Source organism: Lagenorhynchus albirostris, chromosome 1, assembly GCF_949774975.1.
Source record: "Lagenorhynchus albirostris chromosome 1, mLagAlb1.1, whole genome shotgun sequence".
NCBI lineage: Eukaryota > Metazoa > Chordata > Mammalia > Artiodactyla > Delphinidae > Lagenorhynchus > Lagenorhynchus albirostris.
The window spans coordinates 121,510,152-121,536,171 of NC_083095.1; the positions used below are offsets into that span (position 1 = coordinate 121,510,152).

Consider the following 26,020-nt stretch of genomic DNA (forward strand, 5'->3'; position numbering starts at 1 on the left):
AATGGAACCTCTAAATATACTAGTGTGAAACAAACAAAAATATGTTATTACCATTATTTTATTAAAGCCTAATCATCAGATTATAATCTACTAATTAATGCAAACGTATTTATCATTATGTGCCTGATATATGCCAAACCCTGTGTTAGTCATTAGGGATACAATGTAAATATAATTCATGCCCTCCAGAAATTTAAGTAATTCACCTTTAAAACCATTTTATTGTGCAGATCATTTTACAGAACTTTAGATGTCACTGTAAGAAATTAGCCTGGGAGTGATGGGACTGTCTAACACATCCTGTAACTCACTCAAAATATAGAATAATAGAAAACAAAGAACGCGAATGTTAGCTTAATTACTTAACATTCGCCTTTTTTTTCTGAAAAACACAGCATCCAGAATGTTCCTTTAAGGATCTAGTCTTTTGCACTTTCAGAATTCTGGGTGAATTTGCTTCTGCACATAAAATGATTTTCATTTCAGTTAGTACAATACCTGTCAGTCCCCCAGGACTTGAGGGTAAAGCCCCAGGCAGGAAGGGAACAGCCATCACATTGCCCCCAGCCCTTGGCTGGCCTTTCTTTGGGTGTGATGGTGACAGAGGCAGCATGAGGGAGCCCTGCCCTGGGAGTCGGGAGAAACCAGGAGGCAGAGACAGGTGCTCTCAGTCCAGTGTGTCAGGCACTCTGCTAACGGATGCCGCCTTGCTTCTGGACAGCTTCTTGTAAACATGCTGATTCTCATCGTGACAGGAGGACTTTACAGCTTAGATCTTCATGTCTAAAACGAAGGGTTGAGGTTACATCAGAGTTTCCCAAATTAAATTCCGCAAAACACAGGTCCCATAAGACGTTTCTTCAAAAAGCAGCCTGGGGCAGCAGTGTTGGAAAAGCTGCCCACCACACCCAGTGGTGGAGAGGCACAGCAGCATATGAAGGGTTCGGAGAAGCTGTACCTTCAAAACACTTTGATACCAGCATTTCTCAAACGAGTTTGACCATGAAACCCTCTCTTCTAGTTTCACCTACTAACATCTGCTGATTCACTTAGTATCCTGAGGTACAAACTTTGGAAACATTAGAATAAACGATCTCTTAAACGCATTGATTTTATAGCATCTTAAAGCAGAAAATAGTCTTAGACATCAGAGGGCCATGAGGTTAAGATCTCATAGCTAGTCAATGGCCAAACTAGGTCCCTTTCAGTTGCCAATTTTTCACATTCTATGTGCTAACAATCGCAGTGAATGAAATTTTACTGTGAGGAAGTTTAGAAAAAGCATCAGTAATTGAAATCTACAGATAACCTTAAAGCTCCAGGGTTTCCACTTTTGGTAAAACTCTGTTGTTTGAAGTTACTCCTGATGAAGCAAAACTAATGGTGTGTGTCCATAGGCTGGTGGAGATGCTACTGAGCAGAGAATTATCCACAATTCAAGAAGCTAATGAGAATGGGGGAAAGAGAAACAAATGGCACTGAGTCCAAAGCCAAGGTAATTAGCTCCTGGGTGACTAAGAGTAAATTATCTTTTTTTTGATACTGAGCTCAAGGAGATCCTTGGCTTTTTTTTTTTAAGTACTGAGTCATATATTCCTTTGGTGTCAGAACTAAGAAAAGAGAACCGATGCTTGCTACACTGACCTCAATGTCCTGTGCTCTGGTAGTGTCTCCTTAATGCCAACTCAAAAAAGCCTCACACATCACTTCACAATGGTCTTTGCCTCTACTTAAAAGGACAAATTTTAGGCTTCAATTTCTTTTCATGCCATTTGCTTGAAAAGAATTCTTTAAGTTGGTGGCTAAGTAAACAACAGTATTCTCCTAGCAGTGAATTGGCTGTCCCACAATCCCAACTGTAGTATAGCCTAACCCCAAAGTAATTAAAGAATCAAGTGATTTGCATTCTTTGTCCATAAAACTACTCTTGAGTAGCAGATGGCAAACACAAATGATTTGCTGTAGAGACATATGGAAACCTCTCTGTTTCGTAAAAGCCTCAATGAATATTAAACGCCGAGTGATGTCACTCACTGCAGAAATAAAATGTTGTGATAATCCCCAAAACAGGCCTAATTAGGCCATACAGCTACTTGAGTTTCAGAAAGTAATAGGAGGGAAATTACTATGTGATTGGGATTTCATTAACAGTTCTTCTTAATCTGAATATTCATCCTGGCCCCAAACAATTACCTATTCAGCCTTATTTCTTCAGCATTCTATTAGATTGTACCATAATTTATAATTGTAAATCTTAAAAATGAGTAATCAAAGAGATCTGCTTGATTTCATGTTAACTCTTCAGTTCTGCCTGAACAGCAAGAGCAAAAATTTCAAGAGAGATAGGGTGTTTTATCACAGGTTTGGGAGCATTCACCGTGCTCCCTGATAAACTCCGTTTTATAAGCCCTTGCTGCTGTTAAATTGGTGGTGGGAGTGAAATCTGTGTTTAAGGTTATTCAGGAAATGATTATCCATATTAAGCAGGAATTGGAAGCAGGAATCTGATTGAATATGGCTCAAAATACAAAGGAGAATTTCATTTTTCTCTTCATCCTGTAGATTGGCAATCCAATAAGTTGTTGGCAACCCAGTAACTTGTTCTCGTCACAGAAAGGACTGAAACTTTGCACTCCTTGGAAAGAGAGAAGTACTGATAACTGAGTCATAGGGTGAACTGAATGCTTTTTAGAATAAGGAACTAGGTGTCTTGGGCTCCTTTCCAGCCCCACACTCTGCCTGGCCTCCAAGGCCTCCTAGGCCTGTTGATGAATCTCCTCAATTCACTAGGGTGTTTAGTTGGCCTTGGAGACCGAAGTCTGTAAGACCAGAACCCCTAAGGCAGATCTCAGGATATCTGTTAGGAGCTTGGGTTCAAGAGCCAAAGGATTTTATAGACAGAAATGGATTCTCTAGTCCAGCCTCTTTCATTTTACAAATGAGGAAACTGAGGCACAGAAGGGTTGTTGTCCTTCTTTTAGGTCGCAGAGCTAGTTAGGGGCAGAGCTAGGAACGGAACCCAGGTCACCTGATGCTTTGTCCAATCTTCCTTCCATTAAAAAAATCCCTGGACAAGCTTGTCAGGGCCTGATAGAGAATTTAGAAAGTTCAAGGCTATCAAAGTGTTTAACCTTACCTGGTTGCTGAAGTGGGGTAGAAAAGGGACCAGGTGTCTAAGTGCCTGTGTTAATTCTAGCTTTGGACCACCCATCGCCTCCTCAAGGAAACAGTATTTCTCTCTTACCTCTTCTTTCCAGTTCAACATCAATCCATCTGTTTAAGAGAAAGACAAGTCAGAATTTTCCTGGATTCAGCCCCATGACCTCTCCAGAAATTTCAACATAACTGAACACGATATGAATATCTATATGCATTTGACACTGAAACAGGTTGTAGTTTTCATTGGTTGCTTCTACAGCATTGTTGCCTCCTGTCTTCTCTATTTCTAACAGGATCCTGTGATTTAGGGTGAGTTTGACCCCGTATTCAGCTCGAATGACTTAAGCCAGTTGGCTTACGCCATTCTCTTGGACCCTAGGATTGGTTCACGGAAGGGCAGTCAGGGCCCATGGAACTGAATTCTAGGGTATTTATTTGAACTCCTGAGAAAGAGGATTCTTTACATTCTGCTCTCTTTGAATCTAGGTGTCCCAGGAGTTTCAGCAAGACATTTTGCAAGCACATGAGGCTGGTCTGTTGAAATCAGTGTTACTTTGAGGAAGCATTGCTAAGAAACCAAGAGAGAGAAACCAGGTCCTGGGCATGTCATTTGAGCTGCTGGATCACTCACCTGTCGCTAGTTCTAGATCTGATTATTTTAGTATATGATTAAGTAAATATTTTTATTATTTAGCATTTAGTATTCTATTATTTACTGCCACACGTATCTCAATACCTCTTATGATGCTGATTGTGAGTTTCATAACATCTTGACTTTGCCATTGGATCAAAGTCCATTTTAAAGTTGGTTCCAAAAGGCTTTCTTTAATCACTCATTCTAACAAGAAACTCTACCCAAAGCACATAGTACTTACTGTGTATGTGCCTTATTTGACACAAAATCCTACATAGCGATGCCCAGGCTAATGAAAGGAATGAATTTCACTAACATATTTTATTGTCAAAAACTTTATTATTAGAGAAAGAAATAATACAAGTGTATTAGAATAGATTCCTTCCAATCTACCCTATAGTAGAGTAAATTTCATGTAGCCATTTTTTGGTATTATCATGTCATTTTTATTTAATTTTTACATTCAGTGGAGATATGCAAAATATTTAACAATCAGTTTGGCATAAGCACTTGACCAATCAGATTGGATGTCTGACCAATCCGAATTAAAAGTCAACCAATCAGAACAGACACCTGACCCATCAGAATAGATGAAGTGTGTGTCTGCCAGGTATCTGCCTCCCATTTATCATTGAACTTTTCGCTTGTGGGATCTCCCCTCAGTTACCTGGGAAGCAAACTGAGGGCAGGGACCACATGACAGATACCTTTGCATCCTCCAGGTAGGCCTTGCTGAGCTGGTTTCACAGTGTGAGCTTGTTTGAGTAGACATTATTCAACCAATGATTGCTCAGGAAACATCAGTGGGTGGAAAGAGTACAGTGTGTCCCTCTCTGATGAAGATAATTGTAGAATTATCCCACTGGATTATCACTAAACAAATAGCATGGTTTGGGATGACAGACAGTTGATAAGAGAAATTGGTATTTTTGAGGAGTTATCATTCAATATGGTCTTGACAAGCTAGAGAAATAATATATAATCACACTGATTTTTTAAACACAACAATAAATAGTATACTTACAAAATGAATAACATATAAATAGAAGGTAAAGTACAACCAGAAAGGTATTGGTGAGGCTAAAAATACCTAGGTCTTATAGCAAATAATAAACTGAAGATGTCCCAGATGTTTTATAAATACCTAGACTGGGGACTTCCCTGGTAGTCCAGTGGTTAAGACTCCGTGCTTCCATTGCAGGGGGCACAGGTTCTTTCCCTGGTCAGGGAACTAAGATCCCGCATGCCATGCGGTGTGGAAAAAAAACAACAACAACCTAGACTTCTGGCATGATGGTCAGATGTTCATTCATTCGTTCAACAACTGAGTACCTACTGTGTGTAAGGCATCATTCTAGGCATGCTGGCGACACAGAAATCAGCAATGTCCCTTTCCTCAAAAGGCTCAAGTTTTAAGGGAGAAGACAAAGAAGTACACAAACTTTAGATAACAGAGAGAGAACTTATTCGATGACTGAGTCATCAGTCATTGAAAATAATCACCATGAAGGACATCTCTGTAGCCTACCAGGACAGCTGTGCTCAACAGATGGCAGAGGACCAGAACCCAAGGGTGGTTGGACAGAAGCATCAGCACTGATGGGTACAGACTGACAACCAGAGGTTGCTTTGTCCCTAATTTTTCAGGACCATGTAAGCACCTGGATTTTTGTAGGATACAGTTAAGGGGAGGACAAGTCTCAATAATGTTTGGTACCAGTTTTGCCAGCCCTTGAGGAATAGGGGTCTCAGCCAAGTTTAATTTCACTTAAGCAGTTAAGAAAGGTGACATTTCTCACATTCAAGTGTCATGGAACAATTTAAACCAGTTAAGGAATGCTTGAATTAATTTGAAAATTTGCCTAGAGAACACACAGACCCTCAAGAATGTGTTTGTAGATTCTTGGGGGTTAAAGACCCCCAGGATGAATAAACTACTGTAAGAAGTGAATAATGGCTCTTGGAATTGTGCAACATGGCAGTCCTGCTTGCTACCATGAGAAAAGCCAGACTGAGGACAAAGTAACCATATAGAGGAGGGCAGCAACAAGATAATACAGGAAAATGAACTACATTCTGATCAACCAGCCTGAAGCTCACGAAGACCTCACATCAGCAAGACCTCCTTTCATCATCATCACCCCACCTTCCTAGAAAATTCACGGGTAAGAACTCAGTTTGACCTAGCCTGGCCATATGCCCACCTCTGTGGCTGAAGGAATAAAGTACCATGATTCACAGCCACCAGAGGGGGAGGAGTGGCTGCCCCAAAGCAGGAGGAAAAGAGTACTGGCCTGACAAAAACCACAGAGGGTAAACTCCTTGGACAGCTAGATTCCTGTTAAGTCAAGTTGCCATGTACATGTTAAACTTATCAAAGGCTTCAATAAACATTTACAGAATTAAATTGAAAGTGCTGGTCTGCTTAGTATCTGCAGCGACATAGCATTTTAAGGGTGGGTTTGGGCAACTGGCAAAAAAGTATTGATGCGGTTTTCTCAAAACATAGTAACGTGCCACTGGTAGAAAGAAAAGAAAGTGGCAGCCAGCAACCTGTGATCTGTGGGACCCTTAGGTCTACAAATACACTTACTGTCCAGTCTTTTGAGCAAAGTGCCTTGATTCAATAATAGTTACTACCACCCAAATCTGATCTCTAAGTAACATGTTGTTATACAAAATATGAAAATTCATAATTCACAAAAGGAAAAAAATTGGATTCTTCTTGAAGTAGTGTCAGTATATCAAAATGCTTGAATGGTTCAACAGTGGTATACAGACTGATCAGCTAGAAAGTCCCAAATGTTATACACACTTGCTAATAGAGAAAAGCCAGGGAAGTGAAAACAAGACAAAAAAATTTTTAATTCCCATCAGTTAACAAAATTCCCCTAAGGAAACTTAGGGACTTTAAGATTCCTAACCCTAGCTTCTCTTATGAACTTAAGTTCTTTGCCACATCAGCGTGTTCTTATTCATACAGAGAGAGAATGCCAGTAGTTGCATGCAGGTAGTGGAACTAAAAGTTATTTTAATCAGTACACGTTTTACAGAAGAAAGAGGATTCCAGTGGTCTTTGAAGATTTTTTTCACTTCTTTTCCAAATGAAGAGGAAGGTGCTGTCTACGTTTGTTCAGCCCTGGCTGAGGCCAAGTTCACAGACTTGCCCAAGAACTGTCTGGGACAAGGAGGCTCAGCCTGTGCCAGAGGACAGAATCCCTCCTCATTAGGGGATAGAAACTGTGACTCTGACCTTCTTAGAGATCTGTTCCCATCAAGTGGACTCTAGAAATTAGACATTAGATTAGCAGCAACCCTCTGGGTACTGTAAGAAGTGTGAGTTAATGACACATTTTATCTTTTTTTTTTTTCACATAGAAGGTGAAAGCAGCTCCTAGACCCAACTGAATTTTCTCGTCTTTCTTGTCTCGCAGCAAGACGAAGAATGGAATATCACTGGCATTGAACATAAAGTCACAAGGCACACAAGATATGTTTTAGAAAAACCTGCTGTCTTGTTCAACTAACTGCCCAAGTTTTCTCCTTAGTCTACTAATGGTTGAGTCCACTGGTTCCCTTAATAACCTTCTCTAACCTTCCAAAAGGTGTTTCCTTAGACCTAAGAACCATAGACTGTGGTTCTCATATGCTTTGGCCTCAGGAACCCTTAATCCTCTTAAAAATTATTGAGGACTCTAAAAAACTTTTGTTGGTATTTGACATGTTAGAAATTACAAGGGAGAAGAGATGAGAGACAGAGAGCCCTGAATGGATAGAGCTTCTGGTCCCAGACCTCCTTAGCTATTCGCTTGCCCTTCTGCTTTACCTGAGCCATTAAATCCCCCTTTCATGAGAGCGTGATATGGTTGGGTTTCTGCCCCTAGCGACTGAAAGAGGCCTGAATCATACATCCACAAAACAAAGAATAATCTAAGGCAAGAAATAAAGGATTAAATTGAGTATAACAGAATGCTGCTTTTCCCCCATTTGTTATCCATAAAAGTGAGAGCCTACAGAGGGTTGAAGAAGGTAACCATCACCACTAACATTTTTCTACATTGCCTTAAGGATTTCAAAGTGCTTTCACATTCAGTATTTCACTTAATTTTTCCTACAACTTTATGAAACAACTTGTTTTATACCCATTTTACAGATCAGAAAACTGAGGTTCAGAAAGCCTATGTGCTATTAAGCAGCTGAGCCAAGACAAAATCCAAATCTTATCCTCCAGATTCCCACGGTCATAGTTCCTTCCTCGCATGAATGCTTGCAGTTTTATAGGGCACAGGCCTGCAGCACAAGCCTTGAAAATTTCAATTCCCAGACTTTTTGTCCATCTTCCTGCGGGAGGAGATGAGCGGTCTGCATAGCAGATCCTCTAAAATACCCACTGTATTTCGCTCTGCTCTGGAGGCGTGAAGAAGAGAACAGGAGTGGGGTTCAAGTGAGAACCGCAATCATTCTTTTCGAGCTCCGTAACTGACGGGCTGCGGGAGGGGGCTCAGACGTGGTGCTGGGCAGCAGCTGGAGGAGAAGCCAGGTAAGGCACTCTGCAGATAATCCACAGCCTGCGCCAGGGCAGCGAGAAGGAAAGAAAGCATCTCAGCTGCGGGTCGCGGTGGAAGAGATGCGGGATCGGCTGGACTCAGATTCCGAGGTCCTGGATTTGAAAGGCACCAGCACACAAAGAAACGACGAAGTTAAGTTCCGGTGGTAGGACATGCAGAGTTGGAAACCGGCCCTCCCTGCCTACCTCGAGTGGAAACGCCTAACCCCCGATCACCCAGCCCAGAGCGGCTCTTCTTTTATCCTTTGGGGCCGCGGGGACAGCCTGCCCCGGGCACGCCCGAAGCTGCTCAAAGGAACTACAAGCCCCACCAAACACTGGGGCGCGGGCGGTGATGACGAAGCCTCCGCGGATTGGCCATGCGGGGCGGGGCGCGCAGGCCTTCTTTGAGGAAGGGGGCGGGGAGAGGGGCGGGGCGAGCGGCGGCGGCTCAGCGGGCACGCCCCCTCGCCGCGGCCCCCTCCCCGCCTCTCTCCGCCGCTCCTCTCCCTCCGCGGTCAGAGGGCCGGAGCGAGAAGATGGCGAAGACGTATGATTATCTGTTCAAGCTGCTGCTGATCGGCGACTCGGGGGTGGGCAAGACCTGCCTCCTATTCCGCTTTTCCGAGGACGCCTTCAACACCACCTTCATCTCCACCATCGGTGAGGGAGGGGCCGCGGCCGGGGACGGGGAGTGAGAAATGGGGAGCGGGTGCGAGGGGGCCGGGAGAGAGGGGTGGGAGGGCTTGGGAGCCCCAGGGAAGGGACCCCGGGGACAGCAGGGCTGCGAGGGCAGTGGGAGAGGGTGAAGGCATGAGAGAGGAGGGGGCCGGTGGGGACGTGAGGCTGGGGGGGGCGGGCGGTTGAAAGGAGGAACTTGGGGGCAAAGGAAGGGGAGGAGGAACCAGAAGAACAAGGACTAGGGGTGTTGAGAGGGTTGGGGGTGTGACAGGGAGGGGTCTTAGAGGGACAGAGTCGGGGGGACACAGGAAATCTCATGGAGAGAGAGAAGGGAATAGTGGGTGTGAAATGGATTAAAAGAGAGGAAAGAGAAAGGAAATGTGAAGGGGGAAATGAAGGGTTGGGGGAATGGGAATGGGAGGTCCGTGAAGTAAAGGACAGAGGACACAAGGGACAAGAGAAGTGAGAACCCGGGAATCCGGAAGGAGTTCGGAGGAATGAGTGATCAGGAGGTAAGGGATGAGGGGCACTGGCTACAAGAAGTCTGGTCATAGATATCATGGGAGGGGGCAGAAGAAAATTGCAGGTAGAAGATGAGTTCAGGGAGCCAGAGGATGGAATGAGGATACTTGGTGGAGAAAGTAAAGGAGAGCTGGCTGTGAAATAGAAAGGAAAAAGGGAAGCAGAATATACAGTAGAGAGGTTGAGCAGAGAAGAGAGAAGATGGGATAGGGAGAGGAAATGGAAAGTAGGACTTTCTCCAGTAACTGGGAGCACTGGTTACCATTTCCTCTCTCTTTACTCCCTTTGGATCAAGTGCAGGAGAAAGAGCAAAAAGTGACTAATGAGATACGGTGTATGGAGCATTAAATTGTTCTGTGAGTGTTAAGGGGTGTTAAGAGGATGGGTGACTTTGGGAATGGTGTGGTCAGGAAAATGTGGTTCATTCCTTTACTATCTCCTGTGCCACAGCACTTCTCAATTTTTAAAGTTCTTAGCCTTGAAGGTTTAATAATCCTCAGCTGGGGAATTGATCTTACATTCTGCCTGCCTCCCTGTATATTTTCCTTTGGTTTTAATTATTACTTGCTAAACGAATCACAACATGCAATATACCCCTCAGTTACTTTCAATTGATTCTGATTTTTCTGGTCTTGGCTGGGAGCTGTCCTTCCTACTTTTGGAAGACTCTGGTCAGGTAACAAGATCTCTAAACGTAAACCTAAAGAAGAGCAAATCAGAGCTGGTTTTAAGCTGCCTGTACAAGTGATCTTAACATCATTTCCCTTGTTAAATAGCTGCTGCTAATTAAGGCCCTTAAGAATCTTAGCTCTTGGTTGTCTGGATAATGTCATGGCTTCTCATAGCGGCTCACTTAAGCATCTTTCAAATGGTTCTTACAGCATATTTCGCCATGAATTGCTGGGATTATTAGGGGGCTAGTGCTATGGTAATGAGTTATGTTTTAAGGATAGTTTATCATTTATAAAAGAAGAATATTGGGGTGTAGAGCACTCTTCAGCCAAGCACTAGGAAAGGCTATGGTTTGTTTGTTCTGGCGTCTTTCATATGGATTGAGTGGTCTGAAACCTCCTGGGTGTTATGAAGTCTGGGCTTAGGGAAGTTTGAGTTGCAAGTTCTTGGCAGTCATTCTTGAGTGGGACTTTTTCTCTTCGGAGGAAGCAGATTTTAAATGTCATGTCTCAAGTATATTCCTAAGAGATTTGATGGGAGCTGTTGCGGCAACCAAAAGGCATTAATTTTTGATGCTGGTACTCATTTCAAAACCCCATAACCCTTTTTCATTGTTGAATGCACACTGCAGTCCAGATGGTAAAGGATGGTTTCTAACAAGTCGAGTGGGTTGCCTTTTGTCCGTTCTATGAGTGACCCTCCCAGAAGTATTCCCCTGCATCGAAAGTGACTGAATCTCACTGATGCTGTTTCCATTAAGCTCCTTTTTTGCTTGTTTGTAATAGTTTTATTAGTTTCCTCTTTTTTGGTCTTAATTTTTGCTCCACCTTTTCTGTGAGGGTGCCTGCTTCCTTTTACAATAGTAGCTTTGAAAAGTTACCTTTCATTCTGAAGGAGTACAATCTTTCTTCCGTGGATTTTTAAATTTTTTTTTTTAATGATTGAAATTTCGTTTTGTGGAGGGTTGCAGCTATTAAGGCAGGAAAACAAGTGTCCTGAAAGAGCTTAGAACTGGAGGTAGACGTTAAATGGGGTGAATCTCACGTGTCATGTTGTCCTTTGTATTTTCCGTGGGGTGGATGTGGTAAAGAGAGGCTCTGAGCTTTGTCTTCAGTTGACATGGAGGAGGGGAAATCCCATTCAGCCCCAGAGCTCTGACAGGAAGTGGTGGCCCACTGCCTTCAAACAGCACAAAAACTGTACATACGTACAACCTAATGCTTTGGAGTTGAAGTTAAGCTAGGAAAATAAGGTGAATGTTAACATCATTCTAGTGAAAAGTTCCACACACACCGCTCACAAACATAGGCTTGGAGCGTCCACATCTCTGGCAGCAATATCTACCCCCCTCCAGCCATCACCCCTGTTTCCAGGTGATCTGAGGTTGCTGAGGGGAGAGTGGTGGTCCATCTCCTCCCAGTCATAATTATTTCTTGAGGCACCTCAGTGTGGAAGTTTCCAGGGCTTTTCTGACTGCCACATCATTGCTGACAAAACTTGATAAGGTCTACGTCCCAGGAATTGTCCATTCCTTAATGGGCATTTCTTAATACATGGGGTTTGTGTGTGTGTGTGTGTGTGTGTGTGTGTGTGTGTGTGTGTGTGTGTGTGTGTGTGTGTTGGAGATATGTATGGATGCCTGTTTCTTCCCATGGAGATACATTTACAGTCTTAATTTTGCTTTGTTAAAATTTAAGTAGTTTTAAAAAAGGACATCTGCCACCTCTAGACACTGTTTTGATAGGGGTTCTGCATTCATGAAAGGAAGGAGGCAATCAGTCATTTTGATTACAGAAACAGTTGTCGCACAGATGCTTTCTTCTTTCATGTATCTAAGGTTCTGGTATCTTCTCTGATGTCCCAGCTCCCCTCATTTCCTTTCTGCTCTTGAGGGTGGTAGAGGGTACAGTTTTTTCAACTGACTTGTTGGGACTCTTCGTATATCAGTCAGATAATATTTAACTTTTGAGTAGGGATGTTTTATCCATTTGAAGTTGTGGGCCCAGTGTCTAGGACCAACAACCAACTAGCATTTCAGTTCAAATGAAAAACTCAAGAACTGAAAAAAAAAAATTTGATTGACTTCCCAAGCCCCTTACATGATCATTAATAACGATTAATTAAATGTGTGTAAAATGTAGCATTCAGACAACTAGGAAACGGTAATACAGTAGCTCTGAATTATATTTCCTATGGGATGTGGGTACATTTTAATATTGATGCGAGGGTCATATCGATGTCTTGGAATGACCTGTACCGAACAAGGTGCTGGGAGAACAGAAAGAGAAAACCCAGCCCTGTCCTCTAACAGGACAGTCTAAGCTTCCTCCCTTAACTGTCTCTCCCCTGCCCTGCCCCCTTCTTCCTGTTAGGGTATTTCCTGAGTGGTTTTATTATTTAGTATAGTCATAGTTTGACAGCAGAGTCTTAGAAATTATCTACCTTATGCCCATGGCCCAGTTTTATAAGTAAGAAAACTGAGCTTAGGTTGATACTGTCAAGATCACACAGCTGATTGTAGAAGAGCCTCTAGTGAAACCCCAGATTCAAGTCTGGATCACTTTTCACGACTGAGCTGCTGCTATTTCTGATCAGTATGATCACCCATAAATTCAAGTCACCATCTTTTCCAGGGAGGAATTCGATTTTGCACGTTTGCTTTTATGTGAGGAAAGTTAAGGTGTTCCCATTTGGAGTAGCTGTATCACTTTAGGGAAACAGTAAATGCTAATACAACTCAGAGTCCTATAGGAGTTTATATGGGCTAACTCGGCACGTTGTAACTGTCCTTTGCCCTTTCTATGTCTGTAGTTTCACGTTAAGAGATCAAAGTATCCTGCCATTAAAATTCCTTCCATGTGCAAAATAACTAATGACGTCATATTAATGTGTGCTGATAATTGTTGCGGCCTAGTGCCTAACATTTTATTCCCTAACATTTTTATTCCTTAACATTTTTTTCTTGGATTCACTTACTTTCGTTTAGGGGTTGGCAAACTATGGCCCACAGGCCAAATGTGGCCTGCGGCCTGCAGCCTGTTTTTGTGCAGTCCACAAGGGAAGAATGTTTTTTACATTTTTAAAGGGTTATTAAAAAGCAACACAAAACAAAGAATATGCAACAGACACCATATATGTCCCACAAAGCTTAAAAATATTTACTAACTGTTCCTTTACAGAAAGAGTTTGCTGACCCCAGCTTAAAATTAAAAACTGTTTTTGATTGGTAGCAATTCAAAGTTTTTATCAAGACTGATTGACTGAAAAACAAACTTTGTCGTATTTACATTTTTATCCAAGATGATATCAACATTTGGCTGAGTATAATCCAGATACGTAGTGCAAGTAGATTTTAATTTTCATAGTTGTTTTCCATGGTTTCAACCTCTCAAACAAAAATATGTAAGGGACAGGCAACTTCAAATTGAACATTTTGTACATAAAGCCTTATTTTAATGTCACTGTCTTTTTTTTTTTCCTCTTGTGAGTGTCAGTATTTTATTTTGGCGTGAAGACGGGAAGCTGGAAGATACACTGTATTTAAAATTTTCTTGGTTCCCCCTCACATTGTGGAAACCCCCTCCCCCCAGAGCTAATCTGTTCAAACTCAAATACTTAAAAATTACAGCAGCAAAACAAAAGCACAGAAAAAAGAAAACCGGATGGAGAAGGTAGCCAGGCCAGTAGTGTCACTTGGTCTGGACGACTGAGGTGCTGGACAGGAGCTTCTGTTTCTGTTTTTTCTTTTCTTCCTCCTTTCTCTTCAGAGAGGGGATCTGAAGTAGCTGGCATGTCCAGTTTCGTGAATGCTGCTTCAATAGCTTGGCTGAAGGAATTCTGGAAACTGGGCACAGGAACACTGTCTGCGTTATCACTCTCCCCATCGCTGTCCACAGTGGCAGGAGGACCTAAGCTGTTTTCATCTTTCTTTGGAGCAGTTTTGGGCCACACATCTGCTTTTGCTTTTCCAATTCTCAGCATCTGGGCAAAGGAAGGGAAGGGAGAGTCTTCTTCCAGACTCCCAATGCAGAATGAAGAACTACCCTGACCGGCGGTGGGTGACAGAGGGGTCCGCAGAAAGTCTGCTTGGGAACCTGGACTTCTGCTAAGAGGAGAAAGGGAGAGAGCCCCATGGCCCTTTCTTTCAAAGCTGTCGATAGACTTCCCATCTAGGTGATAGCTTTGAAAAGAACACTGTTTCAGGATTTTAATACTTGATCATAAAGGGTTAAACTCATCTCCTCAGTTAGTGTTCTAGTGTTGTTCATTCAACAAATCAAGGATGGGAGTGGGAAACTGAGTCTTGGAGACAGACCTAGATGTGTCTTAAGAATAAGCGTACTTTAACAAAGAGCTTCACCAGCTGTTCTGCATGGCAGCAAACCAGGGAGGAGGTTCTCTTGGCAACAGCACCAAGATTGTTTGGATCCTCTAAGAAAAGCTGGAGAGAGATAGGTTTGGATATTGTCTTAGAGGAAAATGTCTGGTCTTTGAAGACAAGGAAAAATTTAGCAGTTGATATTTTAGTGGAATCTGATAACTGAACCTGGAAGGAACCATGGAACCAGAAGTGGGAGACCAGGGAGCTGCCGACATGGCCTGAGGACATGGCTGGCTCTAGGTCAGATCTGCCTGCCTGCACACAGGACCATTCTGGAGACCAGCACTCTGGTGTGTGTTAGAATGACTACGTGGGAAAATTCGGCAGGAAAGAGTTTTCATAGCAGGATGAGAAGAGGGTGGGAGTGGGGAATGGGGAAGTAACTGTTAGCTGGTGAGTAATATCGTGGAACATAACATAATATGGATCTTCTGAAATTTAAGTAGCCGATGTAGCGGCTTGGTTCATGTTTGGTGTTAGGGAGATTGCATGGTCAATTAAGAGCAATAGGTCTGGGGTCAGATCAGGGTTCATGTCCTGACATCTGCCGTTCCTTCATCTCTGGCCTTTAGTGAGTCAGTTGTCCTTCTAGGGCCTTCGTTCCTTTATCTGTACTAGAGTATACTAATACTATACCAACTTTTCAGCGTTGATGTGAGTTCCCTAGGGCAGGAATCAAATCTTATTCACCTTTTAAGTCTCCAAGGCCAATCAATTGGATGAATGAATTATGAAAGCACTATATGAGCTATAAAGCATTGCTTAAATTTTAGTTGTTATCTTTCATAATATTCTAGATAACTAGACGATGTCTGAGGCAAGATTAAAAGCGCTTAATTTGAATTCTTAATACAAGAATGGTATTTCCCCCACTGTAAAATGCTGTCTTTCTATAATCAGTTTTAAAGGGATATTTTAGACTCTGAAAGATATTTCACTTGTCTTTCGGTCTCCATAATAAGCTGTTTAACACCCTGCTTCCAACCCCCCACTAACATAAATACCAAATAGAAAATGAGTGAAATCACTGGGTTTGCTTTAGAAGAGCCATTTCAGCTTTGTCTTTGCCCATTAGCTTCAAACAATGCAACAGATGCCTATTAACAGTTTCATGCCCGGTTTTAATTAGCAGATGGAGCTATGTTTGTGTCTGTGTTCTGCCCAGCACTGTTTGAGTGACAGGGTAGTGAGTGGTTTGGAATTGGGCTGGGCGTTTGGGTTGAATAAAGCCAAATTCTATTTTTAAAAAGATGAATATAAACATTTATTATATAGAACCGCTTGTGTATCTCAGTGAAACAGCATAGTGTCTAGAGTAAAACTAATGTTTGCAGTTATGTTTTCTGCTCTTATTATCCTTTAGAAATTACATAATATGGAAAAATACGTTTTTATGGCTTGAATGAAGGTTTTCGGGTAGTCTTGAAACTATCATGTAGTGGCTTTCTCTGAAGATCTGTTTCAGTATTTTGGTATAGTGGGTTGAGGACTATGCAAAGCTGGGACGAAATGGGCTTCAGCATGAATGTCGATGCTGATGGGTTGGTAGCTGCCTCCCAACATGCTGTGTTGTATAGAGTTCTGAGGTCCTGTCTGAGCTCAGCAAGACCGAGGGCTGTGAAAGATTCCTGATGTGGGCCATGGGCAATGGACGGAGAGAGTGGATGGCAACATCCTACATATTTGCTATCTATTTTCTTTTTCTTTTCTTTCTTTTCTTTCTTTTTTTGGGCTGTGTCAGTCTTAGTCGCGGCACACGGGATCTTCGTTGAGGCATGCGGGATCTTTCACGAGGCATGCAGGATCTTTTGTTGCAGCGTTCTGGCTTCTCTCTAGTTGTGGTGCACGGGCTTAGTTGCCCTGCAACATGTGGGATCTTAGTTCCCTGACCAGGGATCGAACCCGTGTCCCCTGCGTTGGAAGGCAGATTCTTTACCACTGGACCACCAGGGAAGTCCCTGCTGCCTGTTTTCTAAAGTGAATATGTAGTATCTGCTGTCCAGTGTGTCATGGTTAAATTTCAGTATTAACACATTATCTGTCAATGACTATTACATATATGTATATTTTTTTAATAAATTTATTTATTTTTGGCTGCATTGGGTCTTTGTTGTGGTGCATGGGCTTCTTATTGCGGTGGCTTCTCTTGTTGCGGAGCACCAGCTCTAGGCATGCGGGCTTCAGTAGTTGTGGCACACGGGCTCAGTAGTTGTAGCTCGTGGGCTCTAGAGTGTGGGCTGTAGAGCACAGGCTCAGTAGTTGTGACGCATGGGCTTAGTTGCTCTGCAGCATGTGGGATCTTCCCGGACCAGTGTCCCCTACACTGGCAGGTGTATTCTTAACCACTGAGCCACCAGGGAAGTCCTTATTGGATACATTGTGTCTGGAGATGTGTCCTTTTCCTGTGTTCAGTTTTGACTTTGGGGATTTTCCTTATTTTGCGTTGAATTATTAAGAACCTTAAAGGAAGTAGGTGCCTGATTGTCCTTAGAGGAAGAAATGTCTGCACTGCTTTTTTTTTAAAAGTTACTTAGTTACTTAGGACTTCCTTAGGGAAGCCACATGAAGTGATGGAAACAACTTGGAACCAGTTCTTGCAGCACTGTGACAAAGTATTTTCTTGCTGTTTTGCCTGTAGCATTCAGCATCAGTTTAATTAGGCACTTTGGTATTTACCTGTTGCTGAAACTTTGGACATTTTCCAAGGAGCTCTCATCTTCCTCAGCCCAGAATTTTAATTCTTGGCTCCCAGGAGAAAGTGCGAAAGCTCTGCAGGTCCTCATGTTCATCAGATTAAGTTTGCTGTCACTAAGGCTGGATGACAGTGCTGCTTGCAGTCCCATGAGGCATTGCAGATTTCAGAGCACTTAGCAGAAGCTCAGTTAGGTATGGAATCCCACCTCATCATGATAAAAACCAACCACAAAGTCGTCAAGCAGTATGTCGTGTTTCACGGCTTCCTGCTGGCAAAGTTGGGACTGGCGTGACTTCCCCACATCATGTCGTAATTTTGCATATTTGAGGGAAGAACTTGGCAGTAATTCGTTTAATAATTCATAGATATTTTCCTGATGTATAAAGTAGAAGGGCAGTCTCTAAAATGTATTATCAACTTTTGACCTGAAATATAGGGTGGTCTACTTAAAAGTTGAATTAATAAGAGTTCATTTCTTATGATCGTATGCAATATTTGTTTAGCTGGAATAGGTATCGCAAAATAGTTTAATCTCATGCAAATCTCATACACGAAATCCATTACGAAAAAAATAGTTTGCATTGTGAGATGTCAGTGACTAACCCTACTGTAATTTGTTGCTTATGAATTTGGATGGGATAGCTGTTTATGTTTTTCAACAAGGAATTTTTTTTTCTTAAGGTCTCTGAATAAAATCTTGAGATGGCATGGAAAACAATTCCTTATTGAGAGTTAACTGTTCCATTTTTGGAATGATTCAGACCACTTTCTCATTTCACTCTCCATTAACACCTCACCCCTATCAGGGTTTGGGGAGAGGGGATTGGATTGGGAAGAGAATAATGAAAAGAGCATTCCACCCTCCTCCTGTATCAGTTTCTTTGACTACTTGTTCAGTCTCTTTTGCTTTTGTTAACAGTTGGAGTAAACTGTTGGGTTAGGAGTTAGAAACTTCTGCCTAAGATATGGTGACTTTTGACTGCATTGCTTTCTTACATTGTTTAAAACTAAATAATAAAAAATCGTCATAACCATGTCTCAGTCATAACCAGCAATGAACAGATTAGGATGTTGTCCATGAACAAAATAATTTGAGTGAGTGCATTTCCTATTTCGTCTACTTACTATTGTTTTGAAATTTTCCAGTCTTGTAGAAGCATGAAAAATTAACAAAACAAGCAAAATAATTTCTTTCATATCCACAAAATTCCATAAGAGTTAAATTTTAAAACGTATATATAAATATCATCAGAGGTGTGTCTCTGTCTTGGCCCTTCAGCCTTCAACTTCGATAAACACCATTGTATTTTATTTTCTGTTGGAATCTCATTATATGATTTACCATATTTTTTTGGTCAGGTCGTCTCCTTGTTATTGCAAAATAAAGTATATAGTACTCTGAAAAACAATTGTTGCACGTTTCCAATCAGTGATGGCACAAGTCCTTCCTAAGGGCATTAGGCCAGGCCTGTTTTCTCATCGTGAAAGGCAAGTTCCGGCTTCGATGGTCTTCAGTCTCTTCTGGCTGCAGCATTCTGTGAGTCTATGAAATCAAGTAGTGTCTGTAAAGAAAAAAAGGGTTTGTCCTTTTTCAGTTAATGATTGTGGGGAGGTTTCTTTTTGCAGGTAGACAGTAGGGTTTTGATGACATGAAAACAGAAGGAAGAAGAAGTAGCATTAGTTAATTCAAGCTGAGCCTATGTTGATCTTGTAATTTGATTAAACTTTTTATAGTACCAAAGAGACTGCTTAATGTTTTTGATTCCCGTCCTTAGAAATGTCTTGGTTTAAACAATAAAGTTAAATGTCACCAGAAAAATAACTATAGTCAGCCCTTTGTATCTGTGGGTTCCACATCTACAGATTCTACATCTGAGGATTGAACCAAACTTGGATTGAAAATACGAAAAAAACCTCCAGGAAGTTCTTAAAAGCAAAACTTGCATTTGCCACACGCCAGCATCTATTTACATAGCATTTACATTGTATTAGGTATTGTAAGTAATACAGAGATGATTTAAAGTATATGGGAGGATATGCATAAACCTATGCATAGTTATATGCCAAATACTGTGCCATTTTATATAAGGGACTTGAGCATCTGCAGATTTTGATATGCATACTCTTTGGGGCGGGGGTGTCCTAGCACCAGTCCCCGCCAGGTACCAAGGGATAACTGTACCTGAAAGCTGTAAAAATATTTCTTTGAGATGTATAAAGTATTTTCAGATTACCTCATTTTTGTCACATGAAACATGGTGAAGTAGGTGAAAAATAAACTAAAATAATAGGAAGCCTTTTGCTTCTTAGGTATGCTGATGTTAAATTTCTGTTTGACAGTTGGGGGGCCTGAGACCCAGAGGCATGGAGGTTGTTCAAGGTCACACAGAGCCTGGCCTTGAGCAGTAGTTTTCTGATTTCAAGTCTCTTTTCTCTTATAACTCCTCTTGTTTCTGATTTCAAGTCTCTTTTCTCTTATAACTCCTCTCTTATAAATTCTCTTGTTATGGAAAGACATTGATGGTATAGCATAAAACCTGGACATAGTAAGTATTTTGTGGGAGAAAAGTCAGAGATTGAACTAGGAGACTAGGGTGATTAGCCATTTGCTTTCGGGCAAGTCTTTTAGCTTCTTGTGGCCTTTGTTGTCTTTCCTCTTTTTTTTTTTGGCCTTTCTTTTCTTATCAGTAAAAAGGAGAGGCTGGGGTTGGGAACTGTAGTGATTTGTTAGTAGGCTACTAGTGTCAGCCACTAAGTCATTTTCACTAAATTCACTCATTCAGTGAACAGTGTTTTTTAGTCCATGAAATATTGAGAGGAGAAAAGAGTAGCGAGTATCCAGGCAGTTTGAACACAATGATGAAAAGGGCTTCAAAGGGATTAATGGAAGATGTTAGGAAAGCATAGAGGAGAGGTAGAGGAGGGCGTCTAGGAGGGAATGACGTGGAAGTTAAAATCAGGCCCCCAGGACGGGTTAGTTGGGTAGAATGTGGAGTGTCAGGAGGGGGGGCTGTCCCCTGCAGGTGTGGGAGTCACAGCCCCTGGAGGAACTCCTCAAGTGATGGGGCATGTGGCAAGAGGTCAAGTTGAAGGGTAATTAGAGGGCAGATTGAGAAGGGACTTTACACCTGTTCAGGAGTCTGGACTTATATCCTGAGAGCAGTGGGGAGTCCCTGGGGATTTTGCACACAGAAACCAGTTAGGAGATAAGCAGACTTCCTCAGCCACCCCTTCGCTTCGCTTGGACCTTTACTGTTTACAGAGTACTTTCACTTACGTCTCTGTTTAAACTCCTCAGTAATCACGTCCATGGACAGAGATTGTCTTCCTGTTCTAGGCAAGGAAGCTAAGGTTCTGAGAGGGGCATAGACTCTTGGTCAATCAAGCAGGTAGGTGCAGGAGCCAAGACTTGAGTCTTGAACTTCAGTTCTGGACTGTAGTCTGCCCACAGCAACCTGCTCCTCTCAGAATGGGCCCTGAAGTTTTCCGTGGGACCCAGTGCCCTGGCACTTAGCCTGCCTTAGCGGTCACTTCCAGTGGTCTGTAAGAACGGTGTAAACTGACCAGCAAACCCTTGAGAAGTGTGTTGAGTGGAAGGGTGAAATCAGCCTCTCCCTGGATAAGGCCCAGTAACAGCTAATACAAACATGCATCGTGTTGCCTGTTGGCCTGGGATGTCAGTGAACTGTGGTTTCAGGTTGTCTCCTGGTCTCTAACCCAGTCCCTCAGGAAAAAATCAAATATATACACAGCAGAACGGGGGCAGGAGGAGACAGAGTTTAATTGTGAATCCAGCTCTTTTGTGGAAAGGGAACTAATTATGTCAGAAATCTCAGCATCGCTTCTCCGCATGGGGCCAATGGTTTGTTATGCTTGTACTATGCTGTTGGCCTCAGATAGACTGTAGTGTGCTAGGAACAGCTGCTTTAATTGTGAGCTTCCTTCCTTTGACAAATAAAACTTCTCGTTAGCCTGTCCTTTCCTTTCTTCCAGGGTGAAATTGTCTCTACTCTGGGTTTTGTTTGTAAAGCCTCATTCGGCAGTTTTCCTCGGATTCACAGTGACATTGTAGACCAGACTGACACCTGATTTGTTTGCTAACCCTGAGTCTCCAGAACGCTGCTGTGAGCCAGAAAGCGGAAAGGTCCAGGCAGCGAAACTGGATATAACAAAGTCCATTTGCTAATGAACTTGCCTCACTGGGGAGCCCCTGGGTCCAAACTTAGCCTTTGCATTCTTGATTTATACAGTGGTCGTTGGAGCAGGGCTGGGGGCCTCCTAGAGACAGGCCACCGGCATCCAAGAGGAAAAAGCAGCAGCGTGGCACCGTGGCGGTGGCATTCATTATGTGACCTTGGGCAAGCCAGTAGCGAGCCTCCCAGGCTTCCATTTTTCTTCATAAGCAAACAGGGACTGTTGTGCTAGATACACTCAAAAGTCCCTTCCAAAACTCCGATCCTAATTGATAGCAGTGGACTCACCAACACAATGGGAAACGTAGACGTAAGAATTGAAGATAACATTGTGTAGATAAAAGAACTTGGGCTTTTGAGACAGAAACTCTCAAATTCCAATCCTGATTCTGCTGCTTCCTACTTGCGAGCCTTGGGCGAATTATTTAACCATTTTCCTTATTGACAAAGGAAGGGTACTGACTCTCTTGCAGGAATTTTGTTATGTTTTATTTTGAGAATGAAATGCATTGTTGTGTGCATAATGTCTTTGGCGCATTGGAGATACACAAAAAGGTGTGTCTGTGTGTGACTGGGTGTGGGTGAACTTAGTCTTGGTTCCCTGAGGGTGGGTTCGCTAAGAGAACCTTTGTGATCTGTGGGGCTTCATTGTTCTAACAGTTGCTTTTAATGATAAGAGCTTTTACGTTTACCTGGTGTTTACTATATATCAGGTACAGTTCTAGGCATTTTACATGAATTAACATTTTTCATGGATTGACCCATTTAATTCTCACAACAACCTCTCAGGTACATTCTGTTATTATTTCCACTTTTTCCAAATGAGGTAATTGATGCACAGAGTGGTTGAATAACATCTTAGTGTCACACAACTGGTAAGTGGTGGAACCAGACCCAATATGAATCCAGGCAGTCTGGTTCCAGAGTCTATGTTTTTAACCACTATGCCTTTCTGCCCCAACAGTGACTCAGAAATATTAAAAAAGAAACAAAAAAAAGATCAGCTATCTTTAAGGAGGTGATGTGGTGCAAGGTGCACTGTGGCGCTACTCCTTACCAGCTGGGTGACATCATCACATCCTTTAAACCTCCTTGGTCCCTGTCCCCTCTTCTGCAGAGAATTGGCGTGAGGCAGTTTAATGAAGTACTGTAGGGGAAGCATTTAGCATAGGGCCTCGCACACAGCCAGGGTCAGTAGGTGGTGAGGGTTTGGTTTTTCTCCAGGTAATAAGAAGCACCTGCTAGAACAAGTTCCATAAAAAATATGAACGGGGACATTTTGGTTGCTTAATGGGGTGCGCTTTAGTTTTCTGGAAAATTAGTCCTTAAAGTTTAGGACTACATGCATTTTACTAAGCTAGAGTGAGAAGTATTTCTTTAAACTCATTTCCAAAGTGAAGGTGATTGTCCTTGGCCTCAGCTGGTGTAAGGAGGTGTCCAACACAGCCCTTGACCTTGGGTGCAGGATGTCAGTATGATATAAGCAGCAAGTTCTTCAGAACCTTTTAGCTGCTGCAAACTCTCAGGCATCTTGAATTCCTCCTTCTGGTGAAAACAAAAACAAAAACAAAATCAGTGTTGAATGCCCTGTCTAGAAAGGACAAATGTTTCAATTTAAATATTCCAGCTCAATGTCCTCTGTTAGGGCCCTGAATTTTAAGTGCAGTGAGTTTCTGAGTGAGGTCACCTGAATTTTAATGAGTTTGTTTGCATACATGAATTTGAACAATACATTAAATCTTGAAACATCGTAGCTGATTTTAATGGAGTAAATTACCCTACTTGAAAGTTAGTTAATAGGCTTTTCTTTCCCTAATAATCAGGATGATGATACTTTCATCTCAAAAAAGTCATTAATCATATTTTTGCAATATTGATACATGCTATTATTTTTTTAAATTATTAAACTGTCTCATCAAGAGAATTAGGGAAATAAATGTGTCAGTGTGAGTGTAAAGCATGATCTTCCCCCCTTTTAACCCTTTTCCCCCCTGTGATATTTAGTACATACTGAATGCTTAAATGTACATGGTAGGAATAAAGCCAAAACTGGGTTTGGTTTTGTACGGTGCTTGCTTGGACCAGGAAGGTGAAGTGAGATGCTCTTTACTAGCTTAAAAATGTTTTTAAACATTATAAAAAAAATTACACACACACATGCACACACACAGACACACAAGGATGGTACAGGAGGTGACAGGGAACAAGTCATGAAGGGGAAGGGGTAAGGAGGATACCTTTTATTGTGACTGTAGCTGAAAGTACATATGTAGCGTTATGTGCAGGGAAGTGACACATTTAATTTATAATTTTAAAAGCTGCGGTGAAGAGAGTTCGTCTTGGGGTTTAATGGCACTGAAAAACCATGCCATGGAACTTTCTGGTCCAGTCCATTCCCTAAAATCATGGTGCATCCAGGAAAGTATTTGTTAAAAATGTTCAGGTAGCCAGTCTTACTTACCTCCTAATGAAGCATAAAGATTGTGAGGGTTGGTTCAGTTAATGTTCTGAGCACTCAAATGTGCCAAAATGTTGGAATGAGCAGAAGCTTTCAGGACATCCCATCTGATGGTGACCTTCTGGAGGACAGGAACCATGGCTTGCCTCTTCAGAGCTCATTTGTCTGATGTTCAGGCATGCAGTATCTGTGGAATAAATGAACTAACACCATATATTTCCTTCTGAGGAATGGATTTGGGCTCCTGTAATAGTGAGATCTCATCCATTAGCACATACATAAGCTTCAAAGGATGTGTAATTATCACCTGTTACTGCTTATGGTCTTTTTCTAGATGTGAGAGTGATAAAATCAACCTGTTTCTCTTTTACCCAGAGTATTTGCCTATAGTAAGAAATGCCTGCTGACTTCACTTATGCCCATGTGTAAATGCACAGTTTTCGGTGCCTGGAAGGCCCTCCGTAAATGTTTGCAGTGTGAATGAACAGTTGGTGGCCAACGGCACTTTCCAGCTGTTCATGTCTCACTCAAATCACAGCAAATGTCTCCCCCTTTCCTCCATTTTCCAGCAAAGACCCCATGACTCCATGACAAGACCTTCCTCAACATCCTTTCTTGCCATTATAATTTCTGCGTATTTTCATCTTCCCCTTGTTTCCTTTCACCTTCTCTCCCAGGAGCCGGTGCTGACCTGCTGGTTGATGTTCTTGATGTAATACCCTCCTACTCCTGGGGCCGGGCCCTGGCAGTCGTTCTCCTCCTCTCTTACGTCTTCTCTCTCCTCTTTCTCTTTCTCTGCTGGCCCTTTCTGCTCTGCTTTCAATCCTGTTGAAATCACCCCCATTTTGATAAGGAGATTGCTTAAACTCACCCCTTCCCCAGGTCACCTTTCTCCCCATCGCCTTTCCTTTTGTCGTTTAACTTCTTGAAAGAGAAGTCTTGTCACTTGCACTTTTCTACCATCTCCTCACTCATTAACGCCTTGAAATCCTGCCCCGCCTGCTTCCACACTGCGCTCAGGTTGTCCTGTCCTCAGTGAACAGGCCAGTGGCCTTTGCTCATTCCTCATCCCCCTTGGCCTCTCAGCAGCACTTGGCACCGTTTGTCACTTGTTCCCTGAAACTCTTCCTCCACCAGCTTCCAGGAATTGTCTGCTCAATTTGTTTCCTACTAACTGCCTTCTGGTTCCAGTGGCAGTCTCATTTTGCTTTTTAATTGAAGTCATTTTCCAAGTATCTGTTCTCTATTTTTTTTTCCTTTTTCCTCTTTTGGAAATTAGACATTCTAATGCAAGTTGTAATCACAACTGCCTGTGTGATTACTGCATGAACGTTTGTCTTTCCTGCCAGATTGGAGGTCCATGAGTGCAGGTCCCAGGTCTGCTGGTCTACAGCATATCTGTAGCACCTAGTACAGTGCCTGGCATGTAGTGAGGGTTCAGACATGCCCAAGTGATGAAGGAGGTAAGCTTGCCCCCTTCCAAGCCTTCCATGTCTGACTCTCCAGCGTCTTGTCTCATGTCCCCACCCTTTCCCAAACTCCTGCCCTGTATGTCCCACCCCAGCATGAATTCATTTCCTCCTCTTATCTAGTCCCCTAGATCTAGTACCCTTTCATGAATTTTCATGTATCTGTTGACACTACTGTCATTTTTTTTTCATGTATCTAGGTTCAAAATCTGGAAATCTCTTTGACTCTGTCCTTTTCCTCAAATCCTATTCAATATATGTAATCTGTTGCTAAGTCCTTTCCATTCTTCCAGCACCCTGCTTTAGGCCCTCAACGCCTCTCACCTGGACCTTGCAATATTCTCCTAGGTGGCCTGAGCACTTCCAGTCTCACTTGGGCAGCAGCACCTCCCTACCCGCTCCGTTCCATCCCACACATTTTGATCAAATTAAGTGTGGAGCATAGCCCTGATTATACATCATGTTAATCCCTAATCCCTCCCCAAAAAAGTCTTATTCTTCACTTTGCTGAATTGAATATATCTTCCTCAGTTTGCCATTCCAAATCCCTACCATGTGGCTTCACCTGTATCTCCTTCAGCTCCATACAGGAGTCCTAGACTCTAACCCA

General features: G+C 42.4%; 1 protein-coding gene and 1 long non-coding RNA gene across 5 annotated transcripts in view; one reads left to right on the top strand and one right to left on the bottom strand.

Annotated features, from left to right (window-relative positions):
- Nucleotides 1–26,020, top strand: part of RAB8B (RAB8B, member RAS oncogene family) — a 100,231-nt gene that overhangs the window by 24,767 nt on the left and 49,444 nt on the right. Inside the window, exon 1 of one of the 2 annotated variants that reach the window (XM_060151390.1) lies at nucleotides 8,873–9,002. The exons of the other annotated variant lie outside the window; for it this stretch is intronic. Coding sequence (XP_060007373.1) covers nucleotides 8,879–9,002 — 124 coding nt within the window. The 5' untranslated portion in view covers nucleotides 8,873–8,878. Of the gene's footprint in view, nucleotides 1–8,872; nucleotides 9,003–26,020 lie in introns of those variants that run through there. 2 annotated transcript variants of the gene reach the window in all.
- Nucleotides 36–8,625, bottom strand: LOC132521746 (uncharacterized). Of its 3 annotated transcripts, none has more exons than XR_009540949.1 (3): nucleotides 8,547–8,625; nucleotides 3,137–3,273; nucleotides 36–783 (listed from the first exon to the last, which is right to left on the bottom strand). It is a non-coding gene; the product is annotated as an uncharacterized LOC132521746 (long non-coding RNA). The 3 variants fall into 3 exon arrangements; XR_009540954.1 differs by lacking the exon at nucleotides 8,547–8,625 and adding an exon at nucleotides 8,185–8,537; XR_009540953.1 differs by lacking the exon at nucleotides 8,547–8,625 and adding an exon at nucleotides 4,501–6,246.